The sequence below is a fragment of the Saccostrea cucullata genome, unplaced genomic scaffold, assembly GCF_032062105.1.
Source record: "Saccostrea cucullata isolate Sc308-1 unplaced genomic scaffold, CSIRO_AGI_Scuc_v1 ctg2544, whole genome shotgun sequence".
Classification (NCBI taxonomy): Eukaryota; Metazoa; Mollusca; class Bivalvia; order Ostreida; family Ostreidae; genus Saccostrea; species Saccostrea cuccullata.
In genome coordinates this window covers 208812-226497 of record NW_026926415.1, presented here as the reverse complement: position 1 = coordinate 226497, position 17686 = coordinate 208812, and the positions used below count along the sequence as shown (strand labels likewise).

At 33.4% G+C, this 17686-nt stretch overlaps 4 protein-coding genes across 4 annotated transcripts; 3 read left to right on the top strand and 1 right to left on the bottom strand.

The window, feature by feature from the left end:
• The first annotated feature begins 1291 nt into the window (after window positions 1-1291).
• LOC134271624 (uncharacterized) lies at window positions 1292-2738 on the top strand. Its single transcript, XM_062753830.1, has 3 exons — window positions 1292-1452; window positions 1542-1809; window positions 2026-2738. The coding sequence occupies exons 1-3, from the start codon at window positions 1390-1392 to the stop codon at window positions 2265-2267; spliced, it is 573 nt and encodes a 190-aa protein (XP_062609814.1). The 5' UTR covers window positions 1292-1389; the 3' UTR covers window positions 2268-2738.
• A 3550-nt stretch (window positions 2739-6288) lies between these two features.
• On the top strand, window positions 6289-7659 carry LOC134271623 (uncharacterized). The gene is made up of 3 exons (XM_062753829.1): window positions 6289-6352; window positions 6470-6707; window positions 7257-7659. The coding sequence occupies exons 1-3, from the start codon at window positions 6299-6301 to the stop codon at window positions 7331-7333; spliced, it is 369 nt and encodes a 122-aa protein (XP_062609813.1). The 5' UTR covers window positions 6289-6298; the 3' UTR covers window positions 7334-7659.
• Window positions 7660-10142: 2483 nt separating this feature from the next.
• LOC134271622 (uncharacterized) lies at window positions 10143-11166 on the top strand. Its single transcript, XM_062753827.1, has 2 exons — window positions 10143-10343; window positions 10449-11166. Exons 1-2 carry the CDS (start codon window positions 10293-10295, stop codon window positions 10824-10826), a joined length of 429 nt encoding a protein of 142 aa, XP_062609811.1. The 5' UTR covers window positions 10143-10292; the 3' UTR covers window positions 10827-11166.
• A 3966-nt stretch (window positions 11167-15132) lies between these two features.
• Window positions 15133-17315, bottom strand: LOC134271626 (uncharacterized). Its single transcript, XM_062753832.1, has 3 exons — window positions 17207-17315; window positions 15649-16901; window positions 15133-15501 (listed from the first exon to the last, which is right to left on the bottom strand). Exons 1-3 carry the CDS (start codon window positions 17313-17315, stop codon window positions 15133-15135), a joined length of 1731 nt encoding a protein of 576 aa, XP_062609816.1.
• Between the last annotated feature and the right edge of the window lie 371 nt (window positions 17316-17686).

Genomic DNA, 17686 nt, shown 5'->3' with positions numbered 1-17686 from the left:
ATATACATGCAGGTTATCTCTGGATTTGTATTTTTTACGATATTTCATATATGAAACGAATGTTTCGCATTTAGCTTTCAAGTTAAGAAATGAAAAAAAATGTGATTCATCCATCTTTAATATTTATCGCGTATAGAATCGCCATACAACGCAATTCTGTTCTATAATACGGGCGCTGTATTTGATCATGTTCACGTATATATAGAAGCGTCATACCACAGCATCTGATTTTTCTGTATATACTGTATGAAAAATGTGATAATACATATGTATTGATAAATTAATAAAAAAATAATAGTTTCTAATTGTAATATCAATTAAAGGACTTAATTATGCTAATGCTTTCATTCATTTCGTTTTAGAATCAGTGTATTGTCCTTATCCCAAATTGGTCATTGTTTTCCGTACGTTCTTTTTATGGATGAGCAAGACATGAGTAAACGTAAATTAATAAGAGATTCAGTTATCTAAATTAGTATTTTTGAAAACCTACATTGATGCGTCATGTTTTCATTCATAAATTTACTTAAATCATTTTAATGTTAATTAATTTGTGGTCTTACCTGTCATGTTTACATGTGGTTTTTATTGTATTTGCATTTAAGTTAATTGATTAAATTGAAGGTCAAGGTTTGATTGTTATTCTTTTATTCTATTATTTCAATGCATACTCATTATTCTATACGTATAAAAAAAGAGTGATTTGATCTCTAGATAAATAAATTCTAAATATTAAACAATATAAAATCGTAATTTCACAATTCAAAATCACAGGATTTATTGAACAGCTTGTACTTTTGCTTCCTTTAATTTAATCTTTAATGATATTTATTTATTTATTAATCTATGTATTTATCAATATCTTTTTATTCATTCATTTCTCTTTGTTTTATTTCAAAACAGAGAACGGTTCTCTTTCAAAGATTACATCTAGAAGCAAAACAGTATTGTGTCAAACATCAGCTAAAAATTAACATAGCACATACTTTTTAAATCTTATTTAAACATTCGAAGGTCGCAAATGGCCTGAAATGAACATTTGCAATAACTGGAGCATTTTTGAAACCTCTGTCTACCGTTATAAGTTTTCAGAGCTTAAGCAAATCGAGAATCTGATCGTGAATATAGCCATGTGTTTGTTCACTTAAAACAGCCTGTTTATTTTGATTTTTTTAAAATGACGTTCATTATGTAAATTTCTGTGTTGTGGTGCGTGTCACTGCTGTAGGCAGACAGCAGTCACGTGATTCAGATAACAGGTAACTTACACCTGTCAATCAGGAAGCCAGTGACAATACCTTTATAAATCTTCTCACAGGATCATAATCACATTGATGTATTAAACCGGCTAGTTTTTACAATACCTTAATATCTCTGAACAAAATTAAAATGGAACGAAAATCCTCAATAGACAGAATAACACAAGCATTGTCCATGCTTAAATCTGATTTGGTAAGTTTTCGCTGTATAATTTCTATCTAATTTAAGTGTAAATTATTTATCTAAGGCAATACTTGAAAGTTATTTTTTAATTATTGTAGATGGAGATGCGGAGTCAAGACGTAAAACTGATGAGACAGTTGATTTCTATAAACACCGCCATCAGCAACATAACGAACAAGAGAGACAGGAACCCGGTCATGAGGAGTGCGAGCTTTGGTTCCATGAAGCGCCCTAACCTGGACAGAGTCCACAGTAAGAGAAGCACTGACATTGTCTGTAACCTAAAGAACCCCCTGGTCAGACACAGAAGTGCCCCTCTAGTGGGGGAACTAAGGAGGAGTGAAGCCTTTGACCACGGCTTTGATGGTGAGTAACATCAATACATGAAATGTCAATTGTGATGCTAGTCATAAGATATTCTTATTAAGATGAACAATTACAGTGGGCATATTTTCAATGTAGGATGCTCTTGAAGTAATAAGTGTATGCTCATGTTGAAATTTTCGTTTAGATTCTCTGGAGGAATTGAATGGGTCGCCCTATGAGTCTGAGAGTTTATATTTATGTTAATGTTTTTTTTAGATTCTCTGGAGGAATTGAGCGGGTCACCCTTTGAGTCTGAGAGTGATCTGGAATCTCTGTCTGGGTCCTCTACCTCTTTGTCGCCGGAAGTGAGCAGAAGCTGTCACCTGTCCTACATGAGGCCTCTCCCGGAAGAGGACGACGTAGACGAGAAGAAATATCACGGGATTCTCATGAAGAACATCAAGCTGTGGAAGTACTCACAAGAGTCTATAAATAGCTCCTACTCAACAGGCTCATGACAGTGATCGACAAAAGACATTCTGGGGTGTCCTATGGATTTACAAACACTGCCTTCCCTAGTGGTGCATGATATATTTTGCGGTTATTTTATATTTTTAAACGTTTTTCCCAAGAGTATATTGCACATCACTGCCATTGCATGAAAAGTCTACTGAAACCATTGATATAAAAAGGGGTTTCTATTCGAAGCAAGAAAGGACTGTTACAGGATAGTGTTTATGTAGCTATGCAAGACTCATTTGCATCCATTTTAATTTGTATTCCAGAAGTGACGAGTTTGTCTTCTTAATGGATTATGACGCACATATTTCCATTTGATTTTTAAAGTCCAACGTATATAATTAATAACAACTATATATATTTGCATTTTAGATGATGGTGCTTATATTTATTCATTTTTTAATACTTTACATTTGTTGAAATTTACCTTTCTTGTTATGAGTTTAAAATAAAATCCTTTAAAATCTAAATGTTTGCTATGTCTCATTACTTAGTACGCTTTGTCGACGTAAAAGGTTTTTTAATGCAGGGATTATCAATAAATTCTGCTGTAGCTATGACAGACAGTGAAATATCCAGGTCTTATTTAATAAAAAGTAACATTAACGAGGCAGTTTCTGGGGAACACAGACATTATACCTTTGATAATATACACATCCTGATATCTACTAAAGGGGAAATTCTCTGAATTATCAGGATCTCTCCTCATCAAGAGAATAGGGAAGTTTACGACGATTGAGTTCAAGACAAAGCTTTATCAGACTTAAAAATGAAAGTTTGTCCAGTCCAGAATGATACACTTAAAATTGTTTTTAAATCTTCATTGAAGGTCAAAAGAACAGCAGATGTCAGCTCTATTTTACAACACAATGTACAAACAGTCATTGTCGTCCATCCCAAATTAGCTGATTTCCATAATACATTGAATATCAGAAATCAGCAACTAAGGATCTTTCTGAAGCCTTGTTGTTGCGCTGTCCATATTTTACAAGAACAGTTCGTGAATCATAACCCCCTAAGTATTCCCTTTATTCGGGCACACATTTTATCCTATTAGGTGAGAGTTCAACAGGTGCGAATGTTATTACCCATCTCATTGTTTCTTTTTATACCTTGATATCTTTGTTTTTCTTAAATCGTTTTACTATTATACTTATTTCTGTCTCGAAGATCGAAGATAATAAATATCGTAATAATCTTAATGCAACTGAACTCATTCCCTTTCTTTTATTGATAACCGACACATTTAATGACAACTTTAATTTTCTTTACATAACATTTTTATATTATTGCGTCCTTAATTCTCTTCTTTTTTATTTAAACACTAATCAATTTCCGCAATTGTCCTTAACATTGATAGTAAAATTGATAAGACATAATTGTATAAAGTTTGAAATTGACGTCTTTTTTTTAAATTGATTTTCTACTTTGTAAGTAACAGCCTCACCAAGGAAGCCACACACAGCGATTTATACAGTGAAGTTAATTTTACTATACGTCACCATCACCTATAGATTTCCTATACGTCCCACTAAAGGTGGTGACATGTGGATGAAACGACCGAATCTTCTCCGGTTAATCAAATCCCAACCTCTCTCGATTGATGTGAACAAGAAATGACGAAAACAGGAACTAAAACGTAATCTTTAACCAAATCAAACTCTCACTCGGTTTGATGTGAATGAGAAATGACGAGTGTACGGACTTGTCTTAAGTAATTATGTAATTATCCATTTATGTAATATAAAGGAATGAAGAAATATTGATTTGTTGTATAAAAAAGTAGGTGAAATTTAAATTTAATTTCTGAAACTAAAGAGAATAAGCCAACTAAAATATCATAAAATTAATTTTGATATTTCTATCATTATAATTTAAGCAACACCACTATATAATACCCAAACACTACTGTTCTGAAAGATGTAGGTATGCTTTCGCTTTTTTGTGGATGTTTTAGAAAGCTGTTACTTCTCTGAAGAGGAAAAACCAACACTAGAATTGTATAAGATCAAGCAGTAAGCAGATGCAAGATAGATAAACATAAATTAATCAAAAGGCGTCATTCTTTAGTTTGCAAGATTAATTATTACTGATTAGGATTACCTGCATGTCATGAATTATACAAGGTTCCTTTTAAACCTTTAAATTAAGAAAAAAAAAAGATTTCTCTTTCATTTAAAAGAAGAGACAGATTTAAAAAAAAAATATTACAGAAAAGGAATATTGATTTCTATCAGATGTTAAATGGTAATTCTCTCTGTTCAATCTTAAGTAGACTATTCCCCACTTTGAGGTCGGTTGGTACAGGCAGTCCTAAGTCACCGTACCCCTGATCTCTTAAATTCAATACGCCATAACTAAATATCAAACAATATCTTCTACAAATACTGATTTGATACAATCAAAGAGAAGAATTATCAAAAATTTAAAGTCATTCAATGATAAGAAATTTTTTTTCTCATTATATACAGCTTTAGTAATTCATTCACATTTAAATCCATACAACTTCAAATTTAAGATGAATCAGCAAATCGTTGATTGACTATATATTTCAGATAAGTCCTATATCATTTTCATCAATGTTTAAGCAAAACAAGCAAACTTTATCTTTTTAGACCTATATTTTTGTAATTTGATTTCATGAATTAATTTTTCGAATTAAATGGACAAGCTTTAACAATATAAATCATTTGTCAGGACCAGCTGTTTATGACCAAGACATTGCACCTGTCGGTAATATTAATATACGTACAATTAAACATCCTTAAATAACATCTGACAAATTAACTCGATGAACTTATTTTTGTTTTTAAAAAGGTTACGCTATGCATTTAAGACAAATGGATCTATAGCTAGTATTCCAAAAATCATGCCAGACCCTGTTTCAGGGTATTGCAATAAAACTTGTTTTTAAATGCATTCAAAAACATTTTAAATAAAAATGATTTAAGGAATAGAAAATATAACAACAGAAAAAGGGATACCCTATAGATTTTTAAATATTTTGGGCCTTTTTTGTACACACTGCTAATAAAAAGTTTCAATTTCAGAAATATTAAATATTTCCTACGATGTTCAAACTGTTGTCTTTTTGCAACCATCCTTATAAATCTATACAAGTTTATCATTTTTAGTCCAATTTTTGAGAGACTTTGAATAAAAGAATAATGATAAATTTATCTGAGTAAGCTTATTCCTTCCACTTAAATAAACATTAATAAATATGCTGTTTTCAAGATTTTTGATAAAGCTTGTGTCATCTTAACTTATAGAAAAAACAATCCTCATCAGTCTTTTGAAAAAAAATCAAACTTTTTGGAATAAATAATTTATGAAGAAAGTGAGCGAGAACAAAATAGCAAATTAAAAGAAAAAATAAATACGAAAAAGTAAAGGAAAGTTATTGATAAATGAGTGATGTAACAGCTTGGTGAATGAATTTATCTAGGAAAGTTTCATGACGATTCCATTAGTTTTTAAAATTATATCTGAAATTTACTTGTTGTTCTATATGTATGTCATATTTGATAGATTAAAGAGTTCAACTTCTTTTACCCATTTCATAAACACCATAATTCAAATGAAAAGAGTTATCTGGAAGATTTACGTAAAAAGTACAATGAAAATGCATATGAAAACTCTTCTTTTTTTACGAATTATGGAGGCTGTTTTAAAACGCATACTTATCTACAATTAAGAGTTCTCTAGCATTAAAAAAATAATATAATCATAAATATTAAATACCGATAGATACAAAATAGTGTACGGCCATGAGGTCTATACCCCACTGAACAAACACCTTTCTCTTACATTAAACATTCCTAAACCTGCCACACAATGGTCGTCTTAACTTGATATCCTTTGTAGGAGATCAGACAATATCAGACCAACAGTACTGCAGTACAATAATTTCATTTGATGTTTTGTTATTGTATTTTTCGTTCGCGCTCGGGCGTTCATCCAATTTGTTATAAAAACTAACATCAACGTCCACAAATATTAAAAACGTCTGTAAAATAAAAGGTACAAGATGGATTTTGAAGTGAAGAATTTCATTGAAGTTGATTCCATCAAAAACGAATTGGTGAGTTATGATAAATTAAGTTCGTTTTGTGATTTTTAAAATATATATATATTTTTCAATCTTTTTCAATTTCACATTGTAATTTATGCACAGCTTCATTTTCCTTTTCTATTTCAGGCCAGTATAAGAAACCAGGATGAAATTTTAATGCAGAGCTTGCTTCAGATAAGTAGAACAATTCAGAAAGCGGCCTCTGAATCTAAACCAATTCCACGCCTAACCTTCGGTCACAAAATCGTCTGTAGACACGGTCACACAAACTGCTTAGGATATACCAGATCAGAGGAAACTCTGCTACTGAAGAGAACAGACGCAACACATCAACCTCTATCAGACTCACTGAGGAACCTCAGAGGTAATTGATTATTTTGAATAAAACTATTGATCCATATCTTAAAAGTCTTCAATTTTAATTTAAAATTTATTTTAGATATACAATAAACTATTTCATTGACGATCAAAATATAGCTCTTCGGCATAAAATTTACCCCAAAGAATTCTCCAAAGGGAATAGTTGCTGTCAAGAGTTTAAGTTGATAAAAGAGCCAACTATCTGTCTTTCACTCAATAGATAAATAGATTTACAATATTGACGAATACTAGTATACTAGTATATACTTTCTGATGGCTGAAATGCACAATTCATACAGCGTGGAAAATTTTAATATCCCTGCAAATTTCAGGACCCTGAGTAAAAATTATTTTACCCCTTAAACGTTTGTACGAAACATTTTAACAGAAGTGTTATGATCTTATCTCTTATTATTCTTATTAACCCCTCCATTGCCCCTGATCCCACCTCTGATGGTGTTAGACGTCCATGTTTGCTATTTTAAAATTTATATCTACTTTTGAATTTAGAGCTCTATTACTTAATGTTCATATCCCATTCGTTATTTTACAGACCTTACCAGATCTATAGAGGACATGTCTGTCTCTGATGCTGCAGATCTCTCATCCTCTGACACTGACTCGGACTAGATCTCATCCTGTTTAAAGTTTTTAGAGCTTTGAACACAGCTGTTGCAATTTTTGGAAAATTCCCGAACACCAACACGGGTCTTAAAAAGACAAGATTGCAAGGCAGTGCTGATTCGTTAGGTTCAAACATAAAGTGCCAAAAAGGGGGTTTTCAGCGTAAAGATGAAATAACTCTCATGAAAGTTGTGGAAAGGTACATTATTCGGGCACTTACTGCAGTTGAAAGATCGGAACAGTACAAAGTTTAGTACAAATACTATATTGTACTTTGAGATTGATAATGTTTGTGTTGAGTTGTATGTTCATGAATTTTTTGAATCGAATAAAACATGGTTTTTAAATTTTTGCCTTATTACTTCAATGTGTAAACATCATAGACATCCATTGAGAAATATTATTAAGAAGTTCAATTCACCGGTGTCATAATCAATTTTGAATCAACATATATCAAATTTAAGTATATTCTAATGTATTTAACGATTCAAAAAACGAAAAAGGTGAGGAGAACGATAAGTGATTTATCTGAAAAAGTAGTCGAGTTTGTTTATATTTAGGCCTACTTAATTCAAAACAAATGTCTAAATTTTTACTTCATGCTGACTGACAATTTTCATGCTAATTGTTAGACCATTATATATATAATGAATTGTTGACGGATTTTTCAGTTATTTTCCGATCACGGCAAAGAGCACACGACAATGGATGCTCACTCCTCTGTGGAACATGATCCCGCCTCTGATTTTGTTTTTGGGACTCGTCTTTGCTCTACTCCAATTTTGTATTGTTAATAGACTTTGAGCTAATTAAATATTGTTCGTTATATCCAGAGATCATCTCCTTCGACTACTAGGGAGTATTCTTTTTTTTCAAGCATTTTATAGATTTACGCATAGTTCAGACAGAAATCATAGAAAATTCCTTTTTTTTTTAAAAAGTACTTCGTTATTGAAATAAAATATATATCTGATCGATACCCCCATCAATTTAATCAAGTTTTATCTTATAATACAATTCATTTTTTAAGAAGATCAAAGAAATTTATCATATGCAGAAATTAGAACCTGATATCAGGTTATCTCATGTCAGTCGATGAAAAATTCCCTGATGTGCTGCACCAATGATCTCCTCTTAGGAATTTCGTGTATGAGGTATGACCATAACATTGGGTGCTTGTTCGAACCACATGCACTTTATAGGGGTTTGTTTTGCTGTTACCCACATGGAGGCTCAAGTTTCACAACACTGTCTCCACAATTCATTTCTTTACTTCTTATCTTAAACAAAAGACACGACAGCTTTCTACATTTATGAGTGCATGTAATCAGTAATGAAGATCTAACTCTTAAAAACCACACGGTATTATTTTGCAGTTTATATGGGGGTATAATTTTTAGATATTTTTCAATCATATTTTGCAAAAAATATCATATTTTGTATTAATTTTTCATTAAAAATATCGCATCTAAAATTAAAATTCTTTAGGTAGCACTGTATTGGAATGAAAATTATCTACTTAAAAAATTTACAAGTATTTATTTCGAACATACAACCTCTGCTACTCAAATCAATTCCGTCTTAGTTATCAGCTCTTCTTCCTTGCACTCTTGATGAAAAATGATGAAGATCTCATAAAACCAACAAACAAAACAAAAATATGTGCAGGATATAAAAACACTGTCCCCGGACATTGAAGAGGTGGGACCAGGCGCCTAAGAGGGGTAGGAATTCCCTGCAGAATAATGGTGAATTACTGATATCTAATACACATACTTCGTTTTACAAAGTTCCTATCAGACTGTATTTTATTCGTTAAATTTCACAACAAAATGTCCTCGGAAGTATATATCGGTAGGATAATTTAACATTCATTTTGACATTAGATCGTGAAGCAGATGAAAGGTAGCTTTACTTTTGAGAGTAAAGGAGAACTACGACAGTAATATTACCCGCGGAAATGATAATTGATAGCTTTATCGTCTGCATAGTCCATGTAGTCAGTGACGTCAGATTTTATAAGGCATGATGCTGGACGTCAAAGTACTTATAAGCACGACAGGCAGAAGAAACTACATTATATATGTCCAGTGAACTGTGGAAAATGTTCATTTTCTGCTAAATAATATTGCTCATACTGTGATGCATAGTCTTTTTAAAATTTGTTATTGAACAAATGCTTAAATTAACAATACATGTAATAAGGTCTTCCCGCATCTACATAAACAATTTATAATTAACTTACTTTATGTTATTAGTAATCATGTTATTAATAAAATCCTTTTTAATAAAATACCTTGAATCTTCCAATCCTGCCACTTTATCCGTTTGTCTTTTTAAACTAATCGATTTCATGAAATTAAAATGCTAGTTTTTAATAAAACTCAAGGAGGCTTTTCATTGTAAGTTGAAATTCGTGCCCTATTGTATTTTGCATTATCTAACCAAGCCTAAGTTATCACACGAATACTTTTTATATTATTGTTGACTTAATTCCTGTTACTATTCTCCCTATTAAAGAGTGCAAACCTTTCAAGATATTGGCCCCAACGAAGCAATAAGGCCTTAAGTGGAACATAGAATTGAGTTTTAAATTTGCAATAAAATGTCGCTACATTGTCACAACTTGATTAGGATTTATTTAATATTAAACATAAAAAACTATTTGGGAGAGCTTTTTATCGAGTGATTGCTTTCATTTGGCGGCGCGACAGTTGTTACGACATTGTCACGGCTCTGGGTGACACGGACAATACTCGGGGAAAGTTGATCTCCCCGCGGTGGTTCATTGTGCACTCGGTGAGATATCTGTGCGTGTGGGGACCCAATGGAGCGAGAAATCGTTAAGACCCGTCCATACCTGGTATACTATATATATACAGAATGAAATGTACAGTTCCTCAGTTTGAAACTTGCTTCCTTACTGAGTGCATATTTCTTTTGTAAAAAGACAGACAAAAAAGCAATGGCAACGGAACGAATAAATTTTGCCTTGGCTTCTCTCCGAAATGAATTGGTAAGTTTACTTATTTTCTTTAAGAGTTTTCATTTCTTACAAACACAATTTTTTTAGACTAAGTGGAGGTTTTGGAATTAACATTGCTTTTTTTTATTTTCACAGAGAGAGCTAAGATACCAGGATGTCGCCATTATGAGGCAACTGTTAGGCATCAACAATACTCTTAACGAAATGAATAAAACCCAAAAGAAACAAAACCTTAACAGAAAATCACAAACAACTTTTACAGAGAAGTCCAGAATAAATTCTGTTTTATCAGATTCCAACAACAGTCTCAGTTCTGTTATTTCTGAAGACGAGAGCTGCGCTTCTACCACTTCCCGCCCACTGCCGACAGTTGCAATGACGCTACCTGAAAACGAGGCTGAGCTTTCTAAGAGTCAATACTACGGAATCCTGATGACGAACGTCAAACTGTGGAAGCTCTCTCAGAGTGACGATTTCTCCTCAGATTTCTCTGACCAGGAGGAGGATGTGTGAGGATTCAGAGACATTCCGAATGTTTAATCGCGACTCTCCTCACGGGTCAATAGGTTCTCAGTGCCAGTCGTAGAGAACCGAATCTAGCCGCCAAGAGATAGAAGCTTTAATTATGGGATGGTGTAGCTGATTGAGAGCTGTGTAAAGACAATACTGAAAAGAAAAAAGACCTACAGAGAAAATATATGAACTGTGTAGAGTATAAAGCAGTTAACAGCAGAGATATCTGTCCTTATCCTATGCGGAAGCTTGGAAAATGATCTGCAGACTTTAGCTATATATAGTCCCATTGTAGTACCACAAAAAGTGCTGACTTTTTGTATGCATTTCTTTGTAACTTGCTCATAGGTATATAAAATAAATTTATTGATAAAGAATTTGGTATTTAATTATTTTATGAGTAATTTTTGCACTCCTCACTTAATATTCCTATGGCAAGTACATTAATCAATGATATTTTTTTCCGATTTCACCGGTAAACCTCTTATACACTTAAATACGCAGGAGAATGAACAACGAATTTATACAAACATCCCGAATTGCTCCTTGTATTTAAATGTGTGTTTTAATGAACTCGGGGTATTCATTCTATCGTTTTTCTGTACTTTTACCCGGTGGTACTATCAAATAAAGCAAGAGTAGGGAGTACACTTAATGGAAGTAAATATATTTCTGATCACTAATTTACCTCCTTAGGTTATGTGCATGACGTATTTAGAAACAACAAGATATTTATGGATCATTTATGGATAATTTAGATAGCCTTTTTCGCCTCAGTGCCCTCAACATTACACCCATTTGGCGTATTGTTTTTCACTTTCGCTCAGTAAGAGGTATATTGTGTATATTGCACCCGATAGACACAGCGTACTGATTTCAATGTATTCAAACTATTCTCAGTGTATTTATTTTACATAATAACTGTAAATATTTGACAATCAATAAAACGTTATCAAAAAAATATATAGCAATATGAGCTGCATTGTTGAGAATTTTATTTTGCTATTAAAATGTGTCATTTTCAAAAATTTGTAAATAATTCAAACCTTTCTGATTTAGACTAAAATAAAGTATTAAAATGTTTCAAAAGAAAGTCTCCCCTACAAATAAATATTGCGTATTATACCGTGTAAGAAAACAATATTGCACATGACGACAACAATTTAAGGAGAGTAACTTTGTAAGTTTTACATATCTTGTTTCCAATTTTTTTTATTAAATCAATAAAATTTATTCAAAACAAACAAAACAGCAATTTAATTTTGCATCAATGAGGGCTTGTAAATAGTTCCTCTATTACAAATATGAACAACCGTTTATAAATGTTCTTTTTTTCTGTCCTTGAAATAGTTATCCGCAATTTGTAACAGAAAATTTTGACTTCAAAGTTGCAGCTCATTTTACTTTAAATTCTGAAAGGTAATAAAGGGAGAAATTAGTGAGGCATTAAGTCTCTGTGTGTTTTACTAAATAAAGACGTTAATGACATACTAATGAATGAACTATAAAAAGGAGTTGAATTCAGCTTTTCAACCCTACAGTGTCTAGATATGAATCTTTGGAGATATAATCCTCCTTAGTGTCCAAATTCTTCTTCGCCCTACAGCTATAGTCTTACTGGACACGTCATTACTGGTGACGTAAATATAGTTAAAAATGGATACATCAAAAATTTTAAAAAGGGTCAAAATACAAGGAACCACTATCCTTCAATTGGAGGCATCATTACATGATTATTATTATAAAGTTTGTTGAAGATTTCGCCAGGTGATGTGAAGATCATTTAACATAAAATTTCACTAGTATCACATGTATTATAAAGTTTTGTTGTAAGGTTACCATTGAGATCTTTTGTCTAGTAAAATATCTCAATAAGAAACATATGTGTCAGACTTTGTCGTATCAAGCTCACTGGGATATGTCGTGAAGTCATATGAATAGAACTAATCTGTTGTTATTAATAATACGTAGTGGATATACTCAAATGTCGAGTTAAAAGACGCAGCGACTGTTTTCTCTTTCTTTTGTTTAAGATTCTACATAAAGTCTGCTTCATTTCAATACAAAAAAAGGTTTGTTGATAACAGGGCGCAGTTGATACCTATGAAACTTCAGACACATTGTTGGAAAACCTCCTTTTGCAAAACCACATAGATACGAGGGCTGTTCAATAAATAATGTCCTCGGTGCTAGGAAAGAAACAAAGAAGTGAACGCTTTTCAATGATTTAGTCTTAATGATATAACTTAAATATTCTCCCTTAATTAAAACATATGCCCGAAACATTTTTATCCAATTTCTGATTGTTTTAGAACACATTTTTGGGTATGGCCCTTCGTATACTGGAATATGGCAGATCGATGATTTCCTGGACTTGTTTCTTCTTTCTGAAAAGTGTTTTTTTTCTAAGTTTGAAAAATGAAACAAGTCATAGGGTGAAAGATCTGGCGAATTTTGTTGGTTTGACAAAACATTAACGTTCTGTTTATCCCCAAAGTTCTTTACTCTTCAGGGCGTGTGTTTTTGGACGCTGTCATGAAGAAATTTAATGCAGGGGATTCCTGATTCTGGGTCCTTCCTCATAGCCCTTTCAGTGTTTGGCAAAAATCTGTCTTTCTTGACACCTCAAGAAATTGAACTGTCTCCCAAAATAAGAATTTAAACAACAAGACCTCTAATATTTAAGAAAATGGCATATAAAACTTTTTCTTCTCTTGCAATTCTTTGCTCTTCTCAAACCATAGCAGTTTTTTGTCAAGTGCATCTTATTTTTCATTTGTTTTGAGGGTTTAAAGCAATGGATTCAAGTTTCATTATCTGTTTGAAATTCAGACAAGGGTGGAAAACTACAAGTTCTGACTTTTTAAAATACTTGATTAGATATTCTTACATGCTGTTGTTTTCATTCATTTTTCAAAACATAGGGTGACCATTGAGTACCAATCTTTTTACTGTCAACTGTTTCTTTAAAACAATGTGATCTACCCCCAAAATGATGCCTATGAAATTTGCTATGTGTTATAAAGTCAAACAAATATCATCAGTAATAATTTGTTGAGTTTTGGCAAACAGTCCTTTTCGCCAAGGAGGTACCCATATTTTATGCCTATTACATCATTTTTGTTCATTGAAATCAACCTGCTCAGGTGTCAATAAAACAGACATTGGATGTTGTAAATTTCATATATTTCAGTAAATATTTCTTTGGGATTCTTAACAAGTTTTACAGCAGCTTTAATTAAGTGTTTAATGTCATTCTACTTTACTGATTCTCTGCCATTCATTTTAATGCAATGTCTCGAATAGCCCTTGTTTTCTAGCTTCTCACAATGACACTATGTGATGAAAAGTGGTCACATTAACTGTAATCAATTCAATAAAGATTCAATCATGAGAGAAAGTCAAGTTTAATGTCATATGATTTCTATATTGTATGTCATAGAGTTCAGGACATTATTTATTGAACAGCCCTCGTATTGCATTAATCAGAAATTCAAGCTTCATTTCTTTTTATTATATCATTCATATTATAATAATATATTTGAGAAGTGGTGTAATTCAGGTGCGGATACTTATAAATAAATGCTTTAAAATTTCACTGAACTTTGAAATGATAAAAGTTTACAAAAATCATTAAGTTACGACTGTTTAGTTTTAAACACGTGTGTGCAACTATTCTCAAGGAAAAAATTAAAATTCAAGCTTTTCATGAACAGTTGAACTCAATGTAATTACTTTGTCATTTATAAAACAACCCTCGTATTATATGACTTGTCAATTTCATGGATTAGACTCTCAGTAAGACTACTGCGAGTACCTTCCATCCTTGTACAAAATTACTGGTAGTCTTTTAAATCTTTAAATCCCTTGTACCGTGTATATTATAATTAAATATGAAAAAAAAGTGGAAACTGTGTCGTGAAATTTTGTGAAATGTAATCATTCACGAAAACATATTTTACAATGAGGACACCGCAATGCAGAACATCCCCTCACTAAGAGCATATATATATAAATCATGGCAGCATTCAACATCGCTTCCTATGATAATCACGTCAATTCCGTTTTACAAAAGGACCCCCCCCCCCCTCACACAAAAGCATCCCTTTATATCCTGTCCAGCTCCGCTGCGAGAGGATACTGGTAATTAAGAAGCATTGATATACTAACAGACAGTTGTAAATTCGAATTAAAACTATTAACTAAGAAAATTTAATGTTTTACCGGTATTTTATTGCAATAAAATCTGAACATCAAATTTCAATTGAAAAGCACCATCTTGATTCTGAAAAAAAGTAGACAACTACTAACAAACGGGAAATAACTCTTTCCTGTGGATAAGTTCACCTTGAGGTCCACCAGTAATAGTAGGAGGAGATCGATAGAAGGAATCCAAGATTGAGTCGTGGTCACTGGACAGGTCAGACTCAGAGGTCGTACCAAGGTCAATGGAGAAGGCGTCAAGGTCACGCTGGAAGGACTCTTCTACGGCGTAATCCCTGTCGTCACACACAGAGGGAGAACAGTGCTCTGCTTCTAGTGAACAATTCAGCTGCTGGAGGAAGGAGGTACTCTCAAAGATCTGAATTGGTGAACATTTTTCAGTGACCTTTTCATGATTAACAATCTGGTTTTCAACAAAGATGCACTGAGCACTATTTCCGTTGCTTGCAAAGTTAGTTGTATTACTTGTCTCGGGAATAGGTACACCAGTCGCCTCATGGATAGCTGTATCAGTCTTCTCAAGAAGAGCTGGATTATGTGTTTCTGGAATACGTTTATTATTCTTCTCAAGGATGGCTGTGCAATCAGTATTTAAAATTTTACCATTTGTCCTTTTTTGCAAGGAGTCTCCTGTTTGTTGATATTTCTTCAGTCCTAAAAAAGAAAGCATCTCAGGTGGTGCTGGGGACACGCTAATTAAACCAAAAGTTGGATCCACGAAGGAAAAGGGCTGGAAACATCCTGGTTCTTGGTTTCTGTTACCTGAGGAATTTGTGTTGTCATTGTGATCATTTGATGATACAGAAAGATCGTTATTTGGTGGGGTTTGGACTGATGCCAACCCTAAAGTGTTAGTCGATGATATCGATGATATTGAGTTTTGTACTAGGGGAGAAACATGTTGACTTGTCACTGTGTTCTGGATTAGCATCTCTGCACCATGGATCCTATTTTGCCGACCATCAGACTGTGCTTTCTCTGTTCCCTGGAGTCTTCGTGAAACTGCTGTTCCACTCTGTGACACGAAAGAAATAAGCTGGCCAGGTTTAAAATGATGAAAGTCAGACGCCGCGGAAGTATCTACTTGGATTTTGGAAGGTTTTGGTTGAATTGGGACGGGGTTTTTTAGGGTGCCACAGGGCCTTTTCTGTTGCACTGACTCAGTGGAGGGGTTCTCTATGTTGGGTTTATTCATTTCTGTAGATATTGGTTGATTGGTGATTCCAAGAATACTGGTTTCGGTTCGCTGGACCTTTGCAGGATTAGTGGCGTCTTCTTCCTCGTGTTTCCGCTTTAAGGACTGCTGAGTGTGCCCTCCTAGTTGCCACGGGGAAACCCCTAGGTCTTGTACCTGGAATGCTGCAATTCTTTTGACCATAATTTCATTGCCTTTGAAGTTATTCATTCCTGACAATGCACTAAATCTCTCCACCATATTTGATCCCATTGGAAGAGATTTCGTCCCTAGGTCGTTTCGTCGTAAAATTCTGTTGATAGAGCTGACACTTGGTACATTATCCTCAGAGCAGACGGCGTTTTGGATGAGTAGCCGTCTTATTTCCCGGGCAAACATCTCTGGGTTTTCTGTCTTGTATTTAACAACCATGTCCACCACGGCGTCTGTCGATACTTTTGGTTTGGATCCGCCGGCGATAGAGGGCGCTATAGATCCGGTATTTTGGTATCTGTTGAGGAGCTTGCTCACACATCCGTGAGAGACCTTGGTAATCCGGGAAATTTCGCAGGACTTGACGCCATCATGGTGCAACTTCAATATCATTTGGCGGACGCTCTCAGGCAGTGGACGTCCATTGATAAATGTTCCACCGAGCTGGTTAACGCCATGAAAACCTGATAAAATAGATATCCACAGACATTACAATAAGATTTAATTCAAGCGATTCTCTTTTCCTTTTATGGCTTTAATTTCCTTACTGATATTCTTTTTAATATTACTCAATATCTGTATAATGACCTCTTAGATAGTGGTAAATCCTAACATTTATCTATGATCAATTGCTTGCTGGCTTCTAATTTTTAAACCAACATGCAAATCGGTACTAAATTTTGGTGACAATATTTTAAAAGATTCTTTAGTTTTGCACATTGTTTTTGTACTTATGTGGATGACCGATGCGTAAATATACTCAACATACCCTTTGTATCATTATTTGGATTTTGTTCTGTTTCAGACATAAAATTTGATTCGTTTCTTGTCAAGTTGGGATCTTGCAGGATATCTGGAAAATTTGGGAAAGTTTCCATGTTCTGATACTTTGTGTTGTGCAAATGAAAAATTGTTTTTGATAAAATTTTGTTTGTATTCATTATTTATATGTACACTTGAAAATACTATTGACCAATCGCATCACTCTATTTTTGGCACGTGAATTGTTTCCCTGTGGAAACCATGAACGCAAAGTTTTTGTCACTTTCAGGTGTAAATAGACGAGTGCGCCGGACAATAACGCGTGTTCTCTGATAATTGTCGTGGCACGGTTTAGCTTACGGTATCTTCCTACGGGAAATTTATGCAGATCAGTGATTTTCGACAATTTAATTGGAAAACATTAAGTATATTATTATCAGGAATTTAATTTTAATAATAAAAAAATAAAATAATTTGGGAGCATTTC